Below are 20799 nucleotides of genomic sequence, written 5' to 3' on the forward strand. Positions count from 1 at the left end.
TAGTTTGATTGGCTTTGAAGCATCTTTCCGCGATGGACTGCAAAGTTTCTGTAGATCTGTGCAAAGTTTCACACCAGGCTGGCCCTTTATTTTTAAATACCAATGACGACTGACTCAGTCTGCAGCCGGTTTGTTGTTATATGCCTTTGTTAATCAAAACAGGTTTCAGAGATTAATGGCTCAAAACAGAACTGTATACATTTGAAATCTTTAACTGGTTTGAGCTGCTTTCAATCGAATTTTTTTAGGCAGACAGACGCATTATTGGTTTAGAGCAAGGATAGACCAATTTGTTTTGTCAGCTCTTTGTGGCGTTCATGCGTTTGCTTTCATCAAGTCTTCGAGTCAATTTGATTAGCTTGCCTGGTCCTGGGAGGAGCAGTTGCATGGAATCGTACCAACCTGGGTCGACCTACTTGTATGGTGGAGCTGTTGTACGAAATATTACTTTAGTTATTAGAAGATTAGCTGTAAATTTGGCCGGCCGGCTCAAGAAATTAATTAAGCTAGCTGCAACTTGGCTTAGTAACATGGGAGGAACATGGATGGTGAAAAAGAGTGGGTATGATACCAAACTTAAAACTTAATTAGCAGCTAACATCCCAAGATTTTTTTAGTAACAAATCGCGTCTTTGGGGTCAAGAGAGCTAATTGGCTTGGGGCACGTGGGGGTGGGGGGGAGCTAGTACGTTTGAACAGATCGGAGAAAACTTTGTAGGCTACTGGCAATCGAGTAATTTTCATTCAGATGGTATACAGTTAAATCAAAATGCAAAATTAGTTACTTGTCTGTATTCAGTAATGCAGCCGCTATGACGCACACAGAATTGGTCAATATATACAGTCAAATTCGTGCATCTACTAGGCATGAGTTCAAACGTACCTGTCGCTTCACCAACCATGATGTAACAGAAATTTAAAGTAAGCTTGTAGATAGTACAATATATATGAAGGACGACTTTTTGGGGCCATTTGATTGCAACTAGCAGAAACGTACACTATTGCTTCGGATACATACAACCTCCTAAATTTCTTGGATGCTTCATCCATACATAATATATGTATAACGATGTTGATCTGGCTGGTGTGGTGCATTGCATGCATACATTTGGACGAATTCCTCGGGCCATTTTAGATGCATATTTAAACAATGCCAACTTGATCTAGAAAGCGTCAACTTGCTGGAGCATCCAATCCATCGACTCTCGTCTGCCTAGCTACCACGAATAGTTCGTTCTCATAGTTAATTTAACAATGAATAGTTCATTCTCTTAGTTCTGTTTGAATGCAAGATTTTTTTACGGGAAGGCATACTTTATTCATCAAATAAGGGTTACATCATCCACTAAACATTTAACAAGAAAATCAGGGGTGCATCCGCCCAAACAGATGGGTTGTTCGCACGTCCCCATCTTGCTAGTTTATGAGCTACTACATTTGATTCTATATACAGTGCTCAATAATAACCTTCCCGAATTCACTCAAAATACTGCAACAATCATCTAAGACCCGTGCTTCTACCATGGACTGTCCTTCACTAAGATTCCTAGGGTCCACCACTGTACTATTGTCCATTCTGACCTCAGATTAGAGCATCCAATACTTTGGGCTAATTTTAATCCTCAACAATGCAACTGCTTTGGCCGAGACCACATCAGCTATGTGTTCCAGCCTTTCCGTAGAAGCTGTAACAAAATGACCTCGATGATAATTGCCATTCTGTGGCAACTAAATCACATATTTAATAGGGTAACTACCGGTTGAACCTTGGTGTTAAGGAATTGAAGTACGTATTATATTTGGGAACAGGTTTAATGCAAAATTACTTTCATTTATTTATGATGCACACCAATTAGAAAGAAAAAATACTCACCGCAATGAATTGTTATTATTGCGAAACATGATGCTGAAACTAGCTTTTTTGGAAACACAATACAAGCATAGATGCTCACATACACCCGCTTACATCATACATATATATGAACGCGCGCGCGTGCACGTGCACACACACACCATATCCCTATGAACGCATGTAAGAGAATAAGCCAGCAAATCTTGAGATCGATGGAATCACCATTGACACCACGTAGTCGAAGGGTGTGTCTTCTACTGCTGAACGAGTAGTGCCAAAAATCTTGTCATGAATCCAGATAAACACGAACACCGATGTGAAGTCTATGGCTTATACCCAAATGATAAGGTTCCACCACAAGGAGTTGCGCTTATATTGACCACATTTAGCGCTCATATGATTGGCAGTATACATCACTTGTTTGAAATGCACATATCTGATGCCAACTCTGCTTTGACCGGATATATACAAACTCTTTGGTTCATCCATCGATGCATATAATTGATCCTGCTGATGTGGTGCTGTGTTGGTTCTGAAACTAGCTAGAAAAGCAAGCAAACAGGTAGCTTGACCGATTCCCCAAGCAGTAGCATCCATACACGTACGTGAAAGCTAGCTTCTATTAGCGATAGAATGGATCGATAGTCCCGACAGATTTACAGAACGTCTCGGCTTCTCTCGACGGAACCGAATGCGCCGAATTGATGTATTACCACAGGTACTGTCTTGTGCATGTTAAGATTTTATTTCTTCTCTCTATTTTTATGATCTTTTTCGTTGTTGTTCGCAATGGGGTATCGACGTATATATACTACTAGAGCCAGCTACCTCAGCTAAACCTACTCGGTTATGAACTCTAGTACTACACGGACAACTACATCACTCGGGAGACGTACACCATGTCGTGCTTATTCCTAACAGTGTTTCAATCAAGTCCTCGAGTCTATTTAATTTGTGTCGTCATGATAGGGGCCGGCCGGCACAGCAGATGTGCGGTCACGTATGTGTATATCGAATAATGCCAACTTGGTTTTACCTACTGCATACAATTGATATTGTATAGTTGGATTGAAAGATACGATTCACTAGCTGGAATCGGTTTTAATTTCAGTGGTTACGGAACAATTTATTACGCAAGTGTGGCCAAGTCATTTTATTTCCTAAAGAAATTGTGATGGCTACTGGTGAGCACTATACTGCAACTAGGGTGAGGTCACACCCTCATCCACTCACCGAGTGACGGTTTTTGCAATAATGCTAGACCTATTAAATCTACAAATGTTTTATACTGAACTCTTTCAAACCAATCCTCTTCTCCCCTCGGAATTCAACTGGGGTGGGCCCTTCACCCCCTATTCCCAATCATTATCATCCACATCAGCTTGTTTGTAAAGAATTTAAATAACGTTTTGTAGATGTAGCATTACTCCCTTTTTAGGCATCCCAAGTCATGCAGTCATATTAGTTAATCTCTTCTGAGCAAATTCTACACACGTGGGACACTACTGGAATCAGACATACTTTTCTCCCGTCCCCCACGTCGCCCTCCCTGGCGACACGGGGGAAACCCTAGATCGAGGCGCCGCTCCTCCCTTTCCTCCCTTCCTTTGGCTCGCCGCCGCCGGAGGAGCGGCCGGTGAAGTCCGCGCCGGCTCCTATGAAGGTGGCGGCGGGGGTCCTTCCTGTTCTTCGTCCGCGAGCTTGGCGCGGCGGCTGCCGGACGGCACGGCTGCTGCCTTGGATGGCGCGGGACGGGGCCAAGGTGGCGCGGGGGCTCGTGCGCTCGCGAGGGCCCTGGGAGACGCGGCGGCCCTGGACGGCGCGCGGTGGGTGGCCCGCTGCGGCGGCGGCGCGCGGCGGATGGCTAGTGGCGGCGGCGCGGGCCAGGCGATGCTCTCCCTGACTTGCAATGCTTGGTGGTGCTCCCTTTCTGGCTGGGGCGGCCCTTGTACGCGTTCGTGACCGAAGGACGTGCGGGCGGGCCTCCCTGGCGAGGTTCCTCCCAGATCTCGCGCACGGTGGCGCGGGCTAGTCTGTCTCTGCACATCCTCGGCCGATCTGGAGCGCAGCGGTGCGGGCCTGCTAGCTTTGGTGTGTTCCCGCCCAGTTCCGGCGAGCGGCGGCGTGGGCCGGTCTGATGCCGGCGGGGTCCCGGCCAGATCCAGCTCGCGGTGGTGCAGACGTTTTCCGCCCAGTACCTGCGTGCAGCGGCGCGGGTCGGCCAGATCCGGCGGGGTCCTTGCTAGTTCCTGCGCGTGGCGGTGCGAACGACCAGTTGGCATGGCATCCGCCCAGCTCCTGCATTCAGATTGGTCTTGCTGGTGTGCGCTTTCGGCCTCCTTTTTGCTCGGTACCGTTTGGGTGACCTCGGAGGTCGAGATGGTCTGTTGGAAGGCGAGGCTCCGGATGAAAATCTAGCATTGTCTTTGTTTATGCCGGCGGCAACGACATCCGTGGATGTTGTTATCCTTCCTGAAGGTGTCACCGTGGACCTTGTTGTTCCTCGAGATCTCATGTCTAATGGTCTTCGGTGAAAACCTAAGATTTGGCTATGCCGGATCGGGTGACGGCGGTGTCTCTGACAACGTAACTGGGTGATTATAAAGTTGCTCTACAGGTGTCTCCGATGGTGTTTGTTGAGTTGGCATAGATTGAGATTAGGATTTGTCACTCCGATTGTCGGAGAGGTATCTCTGGGCCCTCTCGGGAATGCACATCACTATAAGCCTTGCAAGCAATGTGACTAATGAGTTAGTTGCGGGATGGTGCATTACGGAACGAGTAAAGAGACTTGCTGGTAACGAGATTGAACTAGGTATTGAGATACCGACGATCGAATCTCAGGCAAGTAACATACCGATGACAAAAGGAACAACGTATGTTGTTATGCGGTTCGACCGATAAAGATCTTCGTAGAATATGTAGGAGCCAATATGGACATCCAGGTTCCACTATTGGTTATTGACCAGAGAGGTGTCTCGGTCATGTCTACATAGTTCTCGAACCCGTAGGGTCCGCACGCTTAAACATTCGTTGATGATATAGTATTATATGAGTTATGCATGTTGGTGACCGAATGTTGTTCGGAGTCCCGGATAAGATCACGGACATGGTGAGGAACTCCGGAATGGTTCAGAGATAAAGATTGATATATGGGATAATAGTGTTTAGTCTCCGGAAGGATTTCAGAATTCACCGGAAGGGGTTCCGGATGTTTCCCGAAATGTTTGGGTACGAGAACACTTTATTTGGGCCAAAGGGGAAAGCCCACAAGGTTTTTGGAAAGCGCAAAAGGAAAAAACAGAAAAAATAGGCTGTGGCCTGCTGCGCACGTGCCCGGCCCAACCCGCTCACCCCTTCAGCGAAGTTGGAAGCTAGACTCGCTGAAGGCGAGGGCGATCCCTATTTGACGCGTAGGTCACCACATAGCGAGTAAATTGCTCAAAAGCACCACATTTGTGGCTAGGGTACTCCAAAACTATCATTTTTGTCAAAAATCACAAAAAAAACCCGCTTCTGTGTCAAGTGAGTAATAAATTTCACCGATTTGGAACTCTGGAACTGACTAGTTGGACCCACATGTCAGGCCAACGTGGAATATCTACGCGGACAATACACAATCAAGTCCCTGTAACTTTTCAGAAAAAGCAATCGGGTCCCCATTAGTTTATTTAGAAAAGCAATCAGGTACTGCGTGGTAGCAATCAAATGCCGCTGCACGCACCCGCCGCTGCTGTTGGCGCTACCGCGACCTGCTGCTGGCCACTCCCCAGGGCAATGGCACTGTACGGCGGCTGCTGCGAGCAAGAGTGGGAGGGGAGGGATCCCATGGCCATGGCGCGCAGCGTCGGGTACTGCCCATGGCGACTGGGAGCAGGAGGGGCGGCAGGGGTGGGGTGGACTTCACGGGCAGGGGGAAGAAGATGGGGAAAAAACATGTGGGACCCAGTCCACCTCAACATCATATTCGTATACACATCCCTTGTCACCCTGATGTGTGGGCCCAGGAAGTCAGTTATGTGGTTAGTCACGGCTGTTAGCTCGTTTAGTGCGATTTGTTACTCACTTGATGCAGAAGCGGTGGTCCTTTGTGATTTTTTGGCAAAAACGATAGTTTTGGAGTACCCTAGCCACAAATGCAACGGTTTTGAGCAATTTACTCCCATCGAGCGAATTAGTGCGCTCCTCCTCGAACGCGCGATCCTGCTTTTTGGGCAGTCCATTTATGGTTTATTCCCAACCGGTTTTGGAGAGTTTGTTAAGTTTTCTATTTATTTTTTCGTTTTCGTTACTCCTTTAATTTGTTTTTTTCTTATACCTTTTTCTTTTACATTTCTGAGAACAATTTACAAATTCGTGAACATTGTTTGAACGCGTGTTTTTTTTACAAAATTCCAAAATATTTTTGAAATCATGAACATTTTTCACACTGGTGAAGATTTTGTACAAATTTGCTAACATTTCTTTCAATTGTGAATGTTTGCGACATTTGTAAACAGTTTTTGAATTTTGAGAATAGTTTTTAAATTTCACAACAGTTTTTTTTGTTAATAATGTTTTGACAAGCATGATTTTTTTAAATCACGAACGTTTTATGAACTTATGAAGTTATTTTAATTTCTTGAATTTCTTTTAAATTCCTGCAATTTTCCCCCTTTTTGTGAACATTTATGAATATTTCATGAACATTATTTAAATTCTGTTAATTTTGTTCTAATTTATTAACACTTTTGAGAATATGCAAGATTGTTTTTAAAATGTGAACATTATTTGTTTTCATTATTTTAATTGTTTCCGTGTGCTGGGGTGCATAGGTCGCCAAATAGGATCTCCGGAAGGCGAGATATAGTCAAAAAAGAAAAAACAAACCTCAACACACACAAGATGCAAATCCCCAGCAGGCGGAAGAAAGGAGTCCGTCCCCGGCGGCGGCCGCCGACACACAAGATGCAGATCGAGGTCAGCCTTTCTCCTCCCCCTATTTCTTCTCTTCTCTGGCGAGAAAGCCCAGATCGATTGATTTGTTTCCTGACCCTCAGCCGTCCCTAATCTTTACCTGTGGCGGATGAGTGGACTCCGATAGACGGCGGATGCTGCCGAGGAGAAGCCCCACCGGTTCCACCCCATTCCATCTCGTCCTGCTACAGCTACATGGGAATGCGATGTGCTCATGTTCTGAACCCTCCTGTCAGTTGCCTGGTTTGGTAAAGCTGTGGATTGATTCCTTGGGCGATTATAACAATAATGGAAGTATGGAATATGTGTATCAACACATTTTTCAACCTGTAGTGATGTAGCTTGATTTCCTGTAAAACCTTAGCTATTTGGACAAAAAAGGAACATATTGCAGGACCAAATTCAGCATTTTGCACCACTTACTTGCCTTGTTAGTCCATTTGATACCGACGCACACTCAAATCAGACGGACACACTTGAAGATTTACAACAACAAGCAAAAAACAGAGTATGCTACAGCCCAGACTTTTTTTTTTTGCTCATTCTAATCTCAGCACATGAATGGAAGCTTCAGATAAGGAATGCACCAAGGGCATCAGTAACAGAAAGGACCTGCACACGGAGGTGTCTCCTTTGGAAATGCCTTGAGAGATCACTTGGCCATCATTCCCAAGTAAGAAGATGGACTTATGTTATTTCCATTGCTAGCTGCTGCACGTAGTGTCATCACCGCCACCTGCAGAAATCAACAGACAAGAAGTCTCTTTTAGCAAACACAAACATCTATATATGGATAAATACTTGTGACCAGCTAGAGTTGTACACTTCACATGGACTGACAATGTAAATTAAGTACAAGCGTGCTCCACAATGGCTAATCAGGCGAAAATGCTCAGAAATCAATAAGGACGCAAGACAAGCCAGTTTTGAGCAGATCAGAAGCTAGTTATACACCTTGCAGAAAAAAAAAGCTAGTTATACTATCTGTACATCAATGGTTGTGTGCATCATGATGATGCAGAGGCCGGGGTCAATGCCCCTTTTCGAAATAAAAAAAAACTCTCTGTACATCAACAAGTCATTACTGTTTGCGACCTGTATATGCTGGGAAGAAGAACTGTATATGTTGAGTAATCTGCTTCTGCTGCAGGATCGTGGTTCCACTTTTTCTGCAGATAGATGCTTCTTATGGCATTTGCAGAAGCCACTCTGTAAAATAACAAAGACACTTCTGAAAAATGTAAGCTTGGTTTGTTGCTGATGTCAAGATAGTGGTCAGACAAATGAAAGCTAAGGATGCAGAGTGCAGTTAGGTCAGGTGTCGTTGAATGCGTGCACAAGGCAAAGCTGGCATTTGGGTTTTGGACAGGAATGCATGCTTCAGACAAATGACAAACGATGCGTATATACTAGTAGACAGAGCAGGGTATCAGTACACAGAGAAGCGTGACTTCTAAATTCAGTACCTGCAGTTTTTTTACTTCTTCACAAACAACTACTGCAGTAACCAGAACATTTCACCGGTCTAGCTTGTGCATGCCAGTGTTTTGTGCATGGCTGTTCACCAGTTTGCAACATCTGGCTAGCTAGCAATGCGGCACGTCTGAAACTGGATAGCAATGTCCACATTTGAAAACTACTTCAAAATACGTAGGAGCATAAAAACTTGCTAAAAAGGTCCACGGAATTCTCAATACTCCAAAATACTCTGTTATATCAAAACCACAGTATTTTGTACCCACCGGCTAAATTATTGTAGTTTTACAGTACATTAGTTTTAGAAAGAGAAACATTCTTAGTTGCAAACACAAAATTCCATATGTAGTACTTCTGTACCAGAGTAGTGTATATTATACTCTGTCTCAACAAACGAGCTTGAAAAGTTGAGGAATATTGTAGTATTAACAATTTTTTAACGTAGAATTTATTACCATCGAAAAAAAGAAAAACCTAATCCTTTGGTATCTTTCAAATCTTCGCTATCCTTCGCGTCTTCGATACCCTTTGAATCCTCGTGTACCAAAAGCTAGATATATGCTGTAATTCATTATCAGCAGATACACAAGCAAGTCAGAACTTCAATAATAAGACATAGTATAACACAAGCCGACAGGAAAGCAAGTAAATGATTCCTTCAACGAGGAGATGTACTGCAGAGTGGTTTAGACAAATGAGTGGCAAATGTCCAAAATAGTGTTTCATAGAAAACATTGAAGAACAAAGAATACATGTACTAATGAGCAACAAATGAATAAATAGCTTCGATGTGACCGGAATAATAGAAATCTAATGAGTGATTTAGTGTCGGCACTCACTGTGATTGAGCGCCTCAATGGAGAGATTCATTGGCTTGAACATGCAGACCTTCGATACTACATCAAATATTTGTTTCATTATCTAAAAGAAAAGGAAGGCAACTCTTTCTTTTGAAAACAACGGAATAATATTTCTCCTAAATGATTCTTTCATTTCAACCATGATCGTTATGTCAACAGAACATATATATTTTCGTCTAAAAGCACATGGGTGGCCTCTCCTCCTTTTTCCGGGCTTGAGACCGGCTATGAGATTGTAAGTGTCACCTTACAATGGCATAGGCGGAGTTCCCCACCCACCCTCCCAAAAAATAAAAAATAAAAGAAGAAAAGCACACCTAATAAAATAATGAAGACATTTTTTTGGTTTTTGTATTTATCAAATAAGTGCGAGACATAAGCTACAAACATAATAAGACATTTTTTTCATTTAATTTTTCTTGGTGCAAACATAAATTTGTAAAAAAAAATACTCCCTCCCCCCCCCCCCCCCCCCCCCCCCCCCCCCTCCAAAAAAGAAAAGCACTCTATGTCTATTTTTTTAGTTTTCATGTTTTTTGTTTTTTCTTTTACAACCCAGTCTAATGCTAAAGCAGAAACCTATTTTCTTTTGTGATTTTCTTCGCACCCATGGACGAAATAAGCTGACATCTTCCAAGTGGCGACAGTAAGTCCGTAGAAGCCTTCAAGATGGACACCATCCTGTAAGCAGAAAGTTTATGGGTGGATTCCTAATTAAAAAGGTGAAACTGTACAGATGGGTTGCTATGTATTTCTTAATCTGTTAATTTGGAATCTTCAAAAAAAAACGCTTACAAACATCGAAATTACATTGGGGAGTTGCTTAGAGAAGTTACTGGTGTTAAATTGTTAAAAGACGAAATGAGAAGAGTATTTACTTAAGTGGCCTCCGCCAGATGCCAATATAAATAATGGGCACACGTGGATACAAGTGGGAGAAAAAGAGAGACAGAGGCTGCCCGTTTATTACCAGCATGACCGAAGGAAGAGATTCAAGGTTGGCTGCCTGGAGATTAATTACAATCGTCACTGCAAGTGGACTCTGCTTCACAATCGTCTACCTGGAGATTAATTACACATAAACGAGCCGGCCAGCCATCAGTAACACGATATGTGGTTTCCTATGTAGCGTGTGAATCAATATGAAGCAAAAACGTACCTCTGCTTGGTCGGTACCGTAATCGTCGTCGTCGTCTTGGTCGTCTTGGTCGGTACCGTCGTCATCGTCGCCGTAATAATAATCTTCATCGTCATCACTCTTGCCCGCCTGGAGATTTATTAGACAAAAACCAGACAGATATATACACATGTATAAATACAGTGATCGATAGATAGATACATATGATGGACATGTACGTACCTCATCCTGGTCGGTGCCTGCATGGTCATGTAGCCATCTCTTGAATTTGGCAACAAGGCCACGTATCTCTTGTTGGCCGTACCTCCCGACCCGAGGCTCTGCCGCGTCACGTAATCTTCTCTCGAGTGATCTAATCATGCGACGTGTCCTTTCCTCCTGGTGTGCAGCAGCACGGCCCACATCCTCGGGTCTGTCCAAACCACGTAGGGTCCACTCGAGATTATCAATGAATTTACCTGCCTCCACGTCGTAGTTTTCTTCTTCTATGTAGAGATCGAGATACACAGCATTGGGACGGGTGCCGGAAGCCTGCCTCAGCGCTTGCTTCGCTTCCTTTACTTCCCTGTAGCTGCTGTTAGTGCAGTCAAGGAAACACCCGACAAACTTCAGCAAAGGACAGCTATTTCTCCTCCACGGCACCAAGCTGGCAGCGTCCTTTCTTTCAGCGCTTGCACGGTATTCCAGCACTTCAAGCATCGGCAATGCTCCTTCTCCAACAGCAATCTCTATCTTCTTCGTCCACAGGACTCTCAGCTTGTGGAACTCATTGCTGCCAAAAGTATATGATATGTTCTTTTCATCCTTACTCCAGAGAAGAAGGACGAGGAGCGACGGCAACCTGCCGATGGTTTGAACATCCCCAACTTCTACCGCAGCCACATGCAGCCCTAGATGAGAAAGGAGTGGAACACTTAAATGATTGATCCATGATGGCACCCTCGGTATAACTATGCTAAGCAGAGCTAACTCGTGCAGCTTTGTACATGCCAAGTCTTCCAAGCTATGATTGAGGACAATCGAATACTTGCCGTCATCAGCATCATCCAAGACCGTCAGACTATGGATATTGTGCAGGTTGCACAGGGATTCCATCAGAGCCTTGCCTGCAGACTCCTCTATTTCAGCGAAATATATCTTGAGCACCCTTAACGTCGTCAGCTTTCCGACCTCTGTGCAGAAGTTTGGGCACTTCTCCACCGAATATAGCTCCAACTCTTCAAGGCATGTCAGTTTCCCTATCTCTCCCTTCATCACTGTACCTTTATCAGCCCACAAGCACCTCAAATTCATTAGCTCACCAACAGATGGCGGCAGCTCACTTATCAAACCTCCCCTTACATCCAATATCTCAAGAAACTTCAGATCATGTCCTATTCCTTCAGGGATCTTGACCGCTGTCTTCACTAGTCCCAGGTATCTCAGCTGCACCAACTTACCAAGATGCTCAAGACTACTACCTACTGAAAAAACACAGTCCTCAATAACTAGCACACGCAGTACTTTAAAGCTCAAAAGCAGGGGCATACTGTTGGCACTGCACCCAACAACATTGAACGACCTCAGGTGTTCCATGGCAATGCTAGAGTTGTGTTCCACACTTCTTCCGTGAAGTGCTAATCTGTGAACCCTATTTGTTTGTTGTCCTCGCAAACTTGTGCCATGTTGCTCCATATCATGTACTGTAACAAAGTTTATATCATTTGATATGGTGCGGATGAGGTCGAGCACCATATCATGGACACGACAACCACCTTGGCCGTAATTTTCTTCATCAATCCACCGGATCATGCTTTTGTTAACTAGCTCATTGAAATAGATCTCCCCGAGCTCAAATGACCCTATACCTTCTCTATCTACGACAAAACCTTCACAGACCCACCTCCAAATCAGTGTTCTTTTTCCAATCAAGCTATCTTCAGGAAACATACTTAGATATAATAAACAGCTCTTCAAATGGGAAGGTAGATCATAATAGCTAAAAGACAATATCTTTCTTGTGTTATGAACAACTTTGTTATCTTCATGCCCAAAACCAATGGCATCATACACCTTAGACCAATCCTCACATCGTTTACCAACAAGCAAGCTAGCTATTGTAATGATTGCTAAAGGCACACCACCACATTTCTTTAAAATTTTGTTAGTCACCTCAGCAGGCTGGTTATCTGAACTTGCTCCTTCTCCACCAAATGTTCTCGTATAGAATAACATTTTGGAGTTATCATCAGAAAGTGGTTCCATGCGGTAGATACCACCAGCTTTTGTGGCAACATCAAAATCACGAGTTGTTATGATTATTCTACTTTCTGGATGACTATCCATGAAAGCACAATTGATCATCTCCCATGTTGGTGTATCCCATATGTCATCAATAACAATAAAGTACCTATTGACATGGTAAGGCAAAATCTTTAATTAGCAAGAACTATCTAACATATAACCACTAGAACAAGAAGCACCCCAACACACCAGAACTGAAAAGACATTAACAATCGTAAAAAGATTATATCCTAGATAAATCTCAAACTTTAAATTTGCTTTTCCAATATTGGATCTTCAATAATATTTTCTCATATGGCTAAATTCTAGATAATTTGATGTGCATTAGTTAGTAGCAAACTTAGAGATGTTGACCACAGAAGTAATCCATGTAACGACTTTGTTAATGTGATTGACGGTAATAATTTCGAACTTTAGCAAAGAAACAGAGGTGTCACGCGACCAACTGATCTACATGGACTTGGCAGTGGTTGACGTGTGTGCAGCTAGTAGAGAGTGAAGTTCAGACCAAGCAGGTGTGCAACTTGGCCGTGAGTGGGCGTATATGTGTGCATGTTACCTACTAAACACCTTGTAATCAGTTGAGCTCAAGTTCATGAGGAAAAAGGGAACAAAGAACATGCACAAGCTGTATGTGTCCGTCCTCTTGCGTTGCATTTGGGTATATATTTATGTTCCTTTTGTTTTGGCTTTCCCTTGATGTACCTTGCTCGTCGAATAATATGAATCAGAAATTGCCATGTAAAAAAAAACTAACAACAACTGTTTGTCTATACATGTTAATATGTTATAGTTTTGGAGTAGATGAATATATATATATATATATATATATATATATATATATATATATATATATATATATATATATATATATATATGTCCTTACTTATTTGTTTGGCCAAAGCGTAAAGTAACATTCCTATTATGTTGGGCATTATGCCAAGCTGATTACTTAACCACGCCCATACTGAGTATTTTCATTGACAGGTCGCCACAACACAGAGCCTTTATAGTGTAGCTGGGCACACGTGGTAGAGAGATCGAAATTATTGACTAGCATAGGGTGAGGTTAATTCGTACCTCTTTCCTACTAGGAATGTCTGCAGCTGATTGATCAGCTGCCTTTCATCCATTGTTGATGCATCTCTGTACAACTGCCTGTCAAGTTCAAGGAGGATATCCCTGAGAACTTTCTTTGTGTCTGGATTTTGACCCACTGGAACAAAAACCCCACAATCAAAATTCTTGTTAAGCTTGTCATACACGGCTTTAGCAAGAGTTGTCTTGCCCAATCCTCCGAATCCAACAACAGAGACAACCTTGAGTGTTTCACCGGACGGATCATGGCCCTTAGACAACCTCTCTGTTAGCTCATCCGTTGACATTTCAATGCCAATAAGGTCAGATACTTTGGTGTACATGGCCAAGAGACGTGGGTCGACTTCCGTTCGGGCATTAGTATTACCAATAACATCTTTGTATCTGTCAAACCGCTCCTTCACCTCTTTAACTTGGATCTTGACGTCTTTGATATCATTGGCTATTTCGCGACGAATCTTGAGCTTAGTGACTTTTTTACAGGTCTTCTTGATGAACCCGAAGAAGGTGTGTGGCTTTGTCGGCTCAACACCCTCGACACGCACCATAAAGGAGTCGAGGCTGTCCTCGATAGCAAAGGACAGCTCCCTGACATCGTTTGCCCAAATTTTGACCTGCGGATCAAGCTGGTCTAGTGGCACGTTGGACACCTTGAGAAGTACAGCTTGTATGACCAGCAGCTCATCCATTAGGTCCTTGATCCCTTTCTTCAATCCCTTCTGCAGGTTGTACTCATCAAGAAGCAGCTCCCCCAGCTTGGGTAGTAGGGTGCCCAACGCCCCCGTGGCAAACTCCATGGCCGGCCGACTCTCGCTGACTCCCGTTTGCAAGCTTCTTTCTTGTTCCTGTTTTGCGCCTTCTATCTGAATATCACAATAGAATGAAGAAGATTATTGATTATCCAAGTAGCAGCAGGCCCGGCAGATGGATCTAACGGAAGGTGAGGAGAAAAAGGAGTCAGACCTGGGAAATTAAAATTTATCACGAGAGTTGGAGTCAAATGCGGGGGCGTTCCACTCCCCCAACGTTAATCTGGACGACAAACTAGCTAAGGTCGCCTGACGAAGCGAGAGAGCTCATCGCCCCGGTGGCCAACTCCATGCTCGACTAACTACACCCTTCCTTTTTATTTTTCTCTGCTTTGATCTCTTTGTGTGTATTTGAGAATCTCCTTCTTGCTTAGTAGCTACACAGGTCGTCGTGGCTTGTGCGTGTAGAATACCAAAGCGGTAGGTAGCAGTTACTGAAGATTGACATGGAATATGTTTTATTTAATTGCTCCTTGCAATTCAGTTGATTATCTTGTCAAGTAGCTGATGGATGTGAGCTGGAAACCATGAATAAATAATTAAATCAACCAATAATTCAACTTCCATATTGTCATGCGTGTTGCAAGACATGGAGGGGCGCATGCATGACTTATCCGTAAAATGCACAACTCGATCCGTCATGAAATCACGACGGACAAATTATTTTTAATGAGAGGTGGATTTTATTGGCGTAAAATGAAGCATCAAAATGATACAAACACAATAAGCATACCTCCACCTTTGTATACCTATGATACATACAACACCAAAGCATGCATACAAAAAACACGTCAGCAAATAGCAAAGTCATATAAGACTAAAACAATGTGTAGGCAAGGAAAAAAAACTCAAATCTAGCGGATCTGGGAGAAATTCTATCCGGGAGAAATCGGACAATATTGGTATTGATCTACTGGAATATGTATACCCTGGGTATTAATAATTAAATTACTTGCAAAACAAATGTATTACTCATTTGTCTGCTATTTAGAATGGCCACACTCAAAAGAAGAAAAGAAAAAAAGAATGCCCACACAAAAGACAAAACCTTGAGCTCGCGGCATATTTTTCAGGTAAAGCTCGAGAGCTGAACAACAGGCTTGAGCCACTTGCCGACAGGGCCGGCCATGTGTTTTGGGAGGCCCTAGGCGAACTCGACGTCATGGGCCCCTATGTCCAAGTCCTAAGACCATGTATATGTATGCATGTTTGTTAATGCACACACATACATATATATATAACTTATTAAGAGTAACTTTCAATCACACATCTTTAGTTTAAAATTTACTATAATAACTCAAATGATTCCATCGAGAACAATAATAACCAAATTCAAACTGACTTCATCAACAATAATAATATTAAAAAGATCACAAAATGAAACTAACATGACATGATTACCTCAAATAAGATCGCAAAAAGATCGCAACATGCTCGGGAGTAGTTTCTTGCCCTTGTTCTTCACTGACATCAACATTCCTTGAAGATGGAAATAACTTACTCAAAGAACCTTTCAGTGGTAGAATTTTCAGATCACTTTCTTTCTTTTTCCTCCTTTTTTCAGCACCAGGTAGTTGCTTCTTCTTAGGTAATATGGCAGGCTAATGTCCTAAAATCTTGAAGAAAGGATCAAAAAGAGGAACAAGGAATTAGGAATTTATAGATCGGATGATTGGAACCCTAGACATGTACATAGAATGACAAAAAATTGATAGATTTGAATTGGATTAGAAAATCATGAAGAAAAGATCAAAACGTACTGACTTGCAAACTTTCAAGGATTGGGGACGGCCGCGTTGCAGACTTTCGTCAAGACTTGTATAGATATTGCCGCGGTGCCGGAGCCATGCGGCGGCGGCGCGCGTAGCTCCAGCGGGCAGCGGCGGCTGAGCGAGGAGGCCGACGGGCGTCACGGGCGACGAACGTACGATAGAAAACGAGCAGTCGTGTGCCTGGCAACTCACTGGCTTCAGTAACGGCGCCTGTTCGCGTTCGCTAATCGATCGGGGCGATAGCTAGCGCTATGTGATGGGCCTAGCCCATCTTATTTCTTTTCTTTAATTCTTTTTTATATTTTTTACCTATTTTTTGCTGGGCTGCAGTATACATCTATACTCCATCATGGGCCCCCCTCTCGCCTGGGCCCTGGGCCGTCGCCCCGCCGGCCATACCACAGGGCCGGCCCTGCTTGCCGATGCATGTGGGAGAACCTACTGACAAGCTTTTAAATTTCTGAAATAGATGGATCGACCCTGATTTGCAGGAGTAGGACCGAAAGCAACTTTTGATTGGTGGCAAGCGGTATGTTCAATTAACCTGCGAAACAAATATATTGCTTCATCACAACAATTTATAGTGGCCACTCAAAGTTGCTCATTCGCATCTATTAATAATATACAGATCGGTCGACAGAAAACGACGCATGACAAGTTGCGCTTGTAGTACTATACAAGTGGAACAAGTTGTGATAATACGTACATATCTGTTGGGTGCTTGGAAGAAGATCCAAACGAAAGATCTAACAAGGCGGCATGGAGGTGCATGCATATGAGGACTGAATCCAGACGATGACGACGAAGACGTATACATACATGAGGATGACTGGAGGAGACTTGGAGTCAATCACGCACTAGCTTCCACAACTCTTTGTGCAACTAGAGAGGATTTTGCCGTGTTGGCCAGGGTAGATATTTCTTTCAACATAAGAGTGAAACCTGTACGCGGCCAGCTTTTTTTTTCTTTTTGAAAAGGAGGATAAACCCCGTGTCTCTGCATCAGAGTGATGCATATGCAGCTATATTATTAAAACAAGTACGATAACAAGTCTGTAGTGCAAGTCTGGCTCTCAAACGGAACGAAATAAAATGAAATAAAAAGGAGCAACATTCAGCAAAAGAGGAGTGCTTCGGTACCCCCCAACAAAACGTAGAAGGACAGAAAGGTCATACAAAAGAAACGTATACCCACCTCGTATTGTAGACGTACAATCCCGGTCATACGAATACAAGTGACTAAGAAGAAAAAAAAACTAGCACGATCGATCCCGCCTGCCGCGCGCCCGACTAGAGGAAAAGAAAACGCGATCGATCAGCCTGCCGCACGGCGTTCACGCGGCGGCTGATCTGGATCGTCGCGGGTGGGCTGAGGAGTGGAAGACCGCCGTCGCCGGTGGCCGGCCAGGTGTTGGACGTCGCCGTTCTCCGCATCGACGGCCGCCGCTAACCACCCCAATCTCCCACGCCGGCAATTCCAACCCCGTCTTCTCCCACGTCTCGGTCGCCGGTTAGGGAAGTGGCCGGCCACGTCTTGGACATCGCAGTCTTCCGCAACGGTGCCACGTCCGCCAGCTGTAACCGTCCGGACGTCCCACGGCGCCTACCACACTCGTCCAAAATGCCGACGTTGACCTAACTTGTCCGCCGCCGCAGATCCGTCAGGTAATCCCGCTTGTGGATTCGTTGTCTTCCACGTCGCCGCCGTCTTGAATCACGCCGGAGGCACGTGCCTGAAGGCCCCATCGGCGTTGACGGACGACATCGACACCACCACTGAAGGTTTGTCACCACCACTGCAATTTCTTTGGGGGGGGGGGGGGGGGAATCAGAGGTATCTTCATTAGCATTGACATTGTGTGCTATACAATATTGACCACCAACATAATATTGTCATGTAAATCAATGGTGCCAAAGTTTACACGCAAGTCATGCAACTATACACAAAGTACAATCCAGCAGAAGAAATTTCGCTGTAGCACCCATGTAGATGAGTTAGATTTAGAAAGAAATCATTTTAAATGCTCATAGGTTAAATGTTGCAATTTATTCATCTATATGTCCCAGTGCATGAACTTAGAATTTAATGATGTGCAGTGTTGGTAGTAACGTGTGTTTAAATGGACGAAGAAACCTCATTTACGGCCGATGATAATGGTGCAAATGATTTCAGTCAGTCTGATAACGATCCTAGTAATGAAGATGATGACAGCAGCGACAACGATTCGTGGTCATCATATGATATCTTACCTTCAGAGGATTTTGCAAATAATGAACATGGTGCAAAAAGTGAAAATGTAAGTGAAGTCCATTTGATTCCAGTTTTCAATTGGCAGAGTACCGTATGTGTAATAACTTGTCTGTGTTTTCTAATTGACGGGAAGATGTGGACGTTGAGAATGAGCAAAATAATCATGATGAATCGTGGGCCGATAACTTGAGCCAGGTTCGCTCAAACATTTTGTACCATGCGCGGTAGTTTGTAATAGGTCATAAAAACAGACATAGTGTCATATGTAATTTTGTAGGAGGGCTCAGATGGTCCTGATGGTGGTGATGACGAAGCAAAGATGGACATTGAGGAGGCTCAATACCACTAGCAGAAGTTGGAGACACATTGGAAGGTCATGGCTATGACTTTTCGGTCACAAAGGGATGCATACACATTCTACAACAAGCACGCCAAAGAACATGGGTTCAGCATTAGGAGAGAGAAGGTGAAATGAGGGAAGGGTGCTTCAGGAATAATACGGTTCAGGCGGTTTGTTTGCTCTAGGGCAGGGAGAAGGCAGAGGAAATTCATAACCATGGAGGGTCGCACCCGCAGGCTTAGACCCGAGACTCGATGCGAGTGCGGTGCGCAGATGGTGGTGAAATTCGACAGGGCTCGTGGAGTTTGGTTCGTTGCGTCATTTGTGGATGATCACAACCACGTGATGGCTCGACCCATCGAGGTTTGTTTTCTGTGGTCACACAGACGGATTGGAGATGGCACGAGGGCAGAGATACTGGCTATGCAAGCGGCTGGAATCAGTAAGCATATAATGGTGGACAACTTCATCAGTAGGTACGGTTCGTACGACAAATGCGGACTTATTAGGCGGGACGTGTACAACCTTTGCTGCAGGGAAAAAATGAAGCTCATTGCAAAGGGTGATGTTGAGACGGCAGTGGGCATTATGAGGAGCAGAAAGGCGAAGGACCCAGACTTCTTCTTCGAGTACAAGCTAGATAAGGAAGGGCGGTTGAAGAGTATGTTCTGGTGCGATGCACAGTCGCAGAGGGACTATCAGGACTACGGAGATGTGGTCGTGTTTGACAGCACGTATAAGATGAACAGATATGGTATGCCGTTCGTCCCCTTCGTCGGTGTTAATAACCACCGTTGCACAACAGTTTTTGGGTGCGCCATTGTTTTCGACGAGACCGAAGCGACGTATGTGTGGCTGCTCCAGACTTTTATGAGGGCAAACTGTCAGCAGAAGCCCAAGTGAATTATCACAGACGGTGACGCTGCAATGCTTCGAGCGATTCGGAGTGTCCTTTCAGATGTGCTCCATCATATTTTCTCGGTGGCATATCGTGAAAAATATGCAGAGGCACCTACATTACAAGTCACTGGATGAGTTTAGATCGCTCCTGTACTATGCCACCTCTGAAGAGAACTTTGAGGAGAGATGGACCGCCTTTGTCAATAAATGGAAGACGGATAAAACTGAAGAGTGGCTGAGGAGGATGTATAGGAAGAGGAGAATGTGGGCAGCATCATATCTTTCGGATGGCTTTTTTCATGGTATGCGTAGTAACCAGAGGAGCGAAAGCCTCAACTCCTCCCTTCACCTTCACCTCAACTATGGAATGACCATAGTTGATTTGGTAGTGCATTATGAGAACTACATAGTTCACCTCCGTGGGAACGAGGCGAATGATGACTGTGAGGCCAATCAGAAAGTACCACCGGCGGTTACTGAATATAAGGACATTGAGGAGCATGCTGCCAAAGTATTTCACTCCTTCTAATTTCTACATTCTGCAAAATGATTTGAAGAAGATGGGAGAACTGGAGATATTTGAGACGCTAGTGGGAATTGAGCGTCAGACCTTCATCGTCACATGGCAGAATAACCACAAGTTCAGGTATAATGTTGTGTATGAACCTGGTAACTCAGAAGAAACCTTATCATGCACGTGCCACATGATGGTTCGGAAAGGGTTGCCTTGCAAACATATTCTCTTTGTTCTGCATCATCTTAAATTGTCTGAAATACCAAAGTGTTGTGTCCTCTATCGGTTGTCGAAAGATGCGAGAGATGGGTTGCCAGCGCAGCGCAAGAGTGATCTTTTTGGTTGGGGTTGGTCTGGGCCTGAGGAGAGAGAACGGTACAGTCAAGTGAGCATAAAATCAGTAGAAGCTGCTCATGTTGCAGCAAATGATCCCTTCTTGTTTGATGAATTGATGAAGTGCCAAGACGGTATAATAGCAAGGAAGAAGATCCCGGAAGAGGAACTCATAGGACGCATAAGGTGTGCTCTAATTGCGAAGCAGACAATTCAA

General features: G+C 44.1%; 1 protein-coding gene across 13 annotated transcripts; it reads right to left on the bottom strand.

Moving 5' to 3' along the window:
• Window positions 1-7201: 7201 nt before the first annotated feature.
• LOC123142946 (disease resistance protein RGA5) lies at window positions 7202-16479 on the bottom strand. 13 transcript variants are annotated; one of them, XR_006470646.1, is made up of 11 exons: window positions 16237-16474; window positions 15874-16088; window positions 14627-14990; window positions 13646-14526; window positions 10505-12671; window positions 10304-10411; window positions 10115-10205; window positions 9124-9180; window positions 8740-8845; window positions 7904-8017; window positions 7202-7544 (listed from the first exon to the last, which is right to left on the bottom strand). XR_006470646.1 is itself a non-coding variant. In XM_044561667.1 (8 exons), the coding sequence occupies exons 4-7, from the start codon at window positions 14458-14460 to the stop codon at window positions 10158-10160; spliced, it is 3138 nt and encodes a 1045-aa protein (XP_044417602.1). In that variant the 5' UTR covers window positions 14461-14526; window positions 14627-14990; window positions 15874-16088; window positions 16237-16474; the 3' UTR covers window positions 7202-9180; window positions 10115-10157. The 13 variants fall into 13 exon arrangements, 4 of the variants coding, with proteins under 4 accessions (XP_044417602.1, XP_044417601.1, XP_044417598.1 ...); XR_006470643.1 differs by having other exon boundaries at window positions 7202-8017; XR_006470645.1 differs by having other exon boundaries at window positions 8740-9180.
• Window positions 16480-20799: the final 4320 nt, after the last annotated feature.

Source organism: Triticum aestivum, chromosome 6D (genome assembly GCF_018294505.1).
Source record: "Triticum aestivum cultivar Chinese Spring chromosome 6D, IWGSC CS RefSeq v2.1, whole genome shotgun sequence".
NCBI classification, from domain to species: Eukaryota; Viridiplantae; Streptophyta; class Magnoliopsida; order Poales; family Poaceae; genus Triticum; species Triticum aestivum.

Bases quoted from the DNA above. Each gene is read 5' to 3' on its own strand.
- LOC123142946 (XM_044561667.1), bottom strand. From the start codon at position 14,460: ATGGAGTTTGCCACGGGGGCGTTGGGCACCCTACTACCCAAGCTGGGG. The intron at 12,672-13,645 runs GTACGAATTAAC...CCATGTCAATAG, and splicing joins ACATTCCTAGTAGGAAAGAG to GTACTTTATTGTTATTGATG. The intron at 10,412-10,504 runs GTACGTACATGT...ATAAATCTCCAG, and splicing joins CAGGCACCGACCAGGATGAG to GCGGGCAAGAGTGATGACGA.